Here is a 2,231-nt window from a genome sequence, read left to right as displayed (position 1 = left end):
GTGCCCTCTTCTGGTCCGCAGTCATATATGAAGACAGAACACTGTATTCATAATAAATAAATAAATAAATATTTTTTTAAAAAAAAAAAACCTTTATGGTTAGGGGTCACCACAACATGAAGAACTGTGGAAGGCCGAGAACCACAGTCATAGGCCATTCCTAAACTTCTTAAGACTTCTGGAGGAAAAACATCAGCTCAAATGTCTTTCTTTTGAAGCTGTTTCTGTGGTTAATTCAGAAGTTACTATATTCCTTCTTTGAAAAGCTCAAAACCCAGAACTGCGGCAGTCGGGCCTGTGACTAACAACACTGGACAGCAAAGGCAGGATAATCGAAAGTTCGAGGCTAACCTGATCAACACAGAGACTTCTAGAGCTAAATGGCAAGACCTTGTCTCAAAACAAAACCCCACAACACTCCTTTCCTCAAACATAGTCACAATCTCAGGCAACAGTAACACCACAAATCCATAAAGCACCTCGCAATTTAAGACAGGTTTTGCTACATAGTTTTTCGTTTTTCAAGCCAATATACACGTTCTCTGTTGTCCCTATGGACACTAGGAGGTAGTTCAGGAACTCCCAAGGTTGGCGCTCAGAAAACCAGCAGGGCAGCCATGCATACTGAGCTAACTCCACAGTTGCTGTGTAAAGAATTGCAGGCGAACCTTTCTGACAAGAAATGACTACATTGAATCCGGGCTGCCCGGACTCCCGGAATTTCACCACCTCTAACATCGCAATCCTCGTACCTTTGACTATACAGTGGATACAACTCTGCCGACTTGTGAAGTTACAAACTAAAGACAAACGCAGGTTCCTCTGCTACAGGATGATGAACTGCTTGGCAGCGATCAAGCAGTTGTTAAACCCGATAAGCGCCCTCTAACTTCGAGGGCCCTAACGTTAGGCCAGCAGAGGCCCACGGAGGGGCGGGACCCCATGCTCCCTGGCCAAAGCCAGGCCAGCGGGTATTCCAATGCGAGGGGTGGGATCATCCGTAACGCGAGCTCCCAGTATAGGCCAAGGACGCTGGACCAGGGCCGTCTGACAAATTTACGGCGGTGACCCACCCTGGCTTCGGGCCGCCTACCCCCACCTCCTCGCAAGCATCCTCCTCTGCCCGGCCGCTTACCTGACACACAGCAGCGCGGAACTCCGCGTAGCCTGCGCGGTTGGAGACCTGCAGTGCGCGCTCCCCGAGCTCCGACTCCTTCCCGCGCCGGTCAAACAAGTACACGGTCCTGCAGCCGTCGACGCCTCCGCCTGTCCCAGACCCCGCCGAGAGGCCTTCGGGATTGCTGGCGCCCGTCGCTGCCATATTGCAGTGAACACCCCACGGCCCTCCCTCGGGAGCACTTCGCGGCGACGTCCACTCCGCGCGTGCCCTCAGCTCCAGCCGTCCCGGCTCGGGGCCTCGGCGGGCCGCGCAGCACCTCCTGGGCTGCGGCCTGGAAGCAACCCGGGAACCGATTCAAACGCTCTCTAGCCGGGGTGCCCCACGTCACTTCCGCGACCAGCGGAGGCAGGGACGCGCTGCGCGCGCCTCGGAATCGGCTGGCTGCGCCCCCCAGCCACCCACGAGAGCCTGGCTCCGTGACCCGAGAGCAGGCCGCCACCGCGGCTAATGCGCAGGAGGAAGAGGGCGGCGGGCGGGACCGGCGAGTACGGCAGGCCGCGGGGCGGGGCGGGGCTTCGCGCGTTTCCCAGGCCACGCCCCTGGTGGGACGGGGCTACGTGCGTGTCCTCCTCCCTCTGGTCACGCCCCCGGGCCTCACGCGGGCCGCGGGGACTGGTGACCGCGGGAAGAGGGCTCCCAGCGCCTCGGGGGCCCTCGCAGGGGTAAGCGGCTCGCAGGCGTCGCCCCAGGGGCTCTCTTGGCTCAGGTTCTGGAGTCCTGGTTCCTTCTCACTACGCCATGCGGTCTCCAGGACGCGACTGAGTCGAGCGGACGCGGTGGCGGGAAGCGTGCACGGGTCACGCGGATCTCCACGCGTCCGACACTGTCTGTAACACCGCGTTCCGCCTTGCGCGTCCGCTTCCTTTGCGGTCATGAGTGGGTTCTAGTGTGGGACAATGAGACAAAGCTGGGCCTGGAGGAAGAACCAGGCTTCTGACGTCACAAGGCCGCCTTGCTCGCCCCGGGTCGTCTAGGCTCTGAGGCTCAGTGTCTGCGGGTCCCACGCTTACTAGGTCGGTGCACATTGACGGAACAACGCCTAACCCAACTC

At 58.7% G+C, this 2,231-nt stretch overlaps 1 protein-coding gene across 2 annotated transcripts in view; it reads right to left on the bottom strand.

The window, feature by feature from the left end:
- Smchd1 (structural maintenance of chromosomes flexible hinge domain containing 1) overlaps positions 1 to 1,634 on the bottom strand; it is a 143,744-nt gene extending 142,110 nt beyond the window's left edge. The window contains exon 1 of one of the 2 annotated variants that reach the window (XM_005367548.2): positions 1,136 to 1,634. In XM_005367548.2, coding sequence (XP_005367605.1) covers positions 1,136 to 1,321 — 186 coding nt within the window. In that variant the 5' untranslated portion in view covers positions 1,322 to 1,634. The remainder of the gene's footprint in view (positions 1 to 1,135) is intronic. The other variant, XM_005367549.2, reaches the window with a different exon arrangement.
- Between the last annotated feature and the right edge of the window lie 597 nt (positions 1,635 to 2,231).

Source organism: Microtus ochrogaster, unplaced genomic scaffold (assembly GCF_000317375.1).
Source record: "Microtus ochrogaster isolate Prairie Vole_2 unplaced genomic scaffold, MicOch1.0 UNK20, whole genome shotgun sequence".
NCBI classification, from domain to species: domain Eukaryota; kingdom Metazoa; phylum Chordata; class Mammalia; order Rodentia; family Cricetidae; genus Microtus; species Microtus ochrogaster.
The sequence above is the reverse complement of the archived record's forward strand: the minus strand, read 5'-3'. Positions and strand labels throughout refer to the sequence as shown.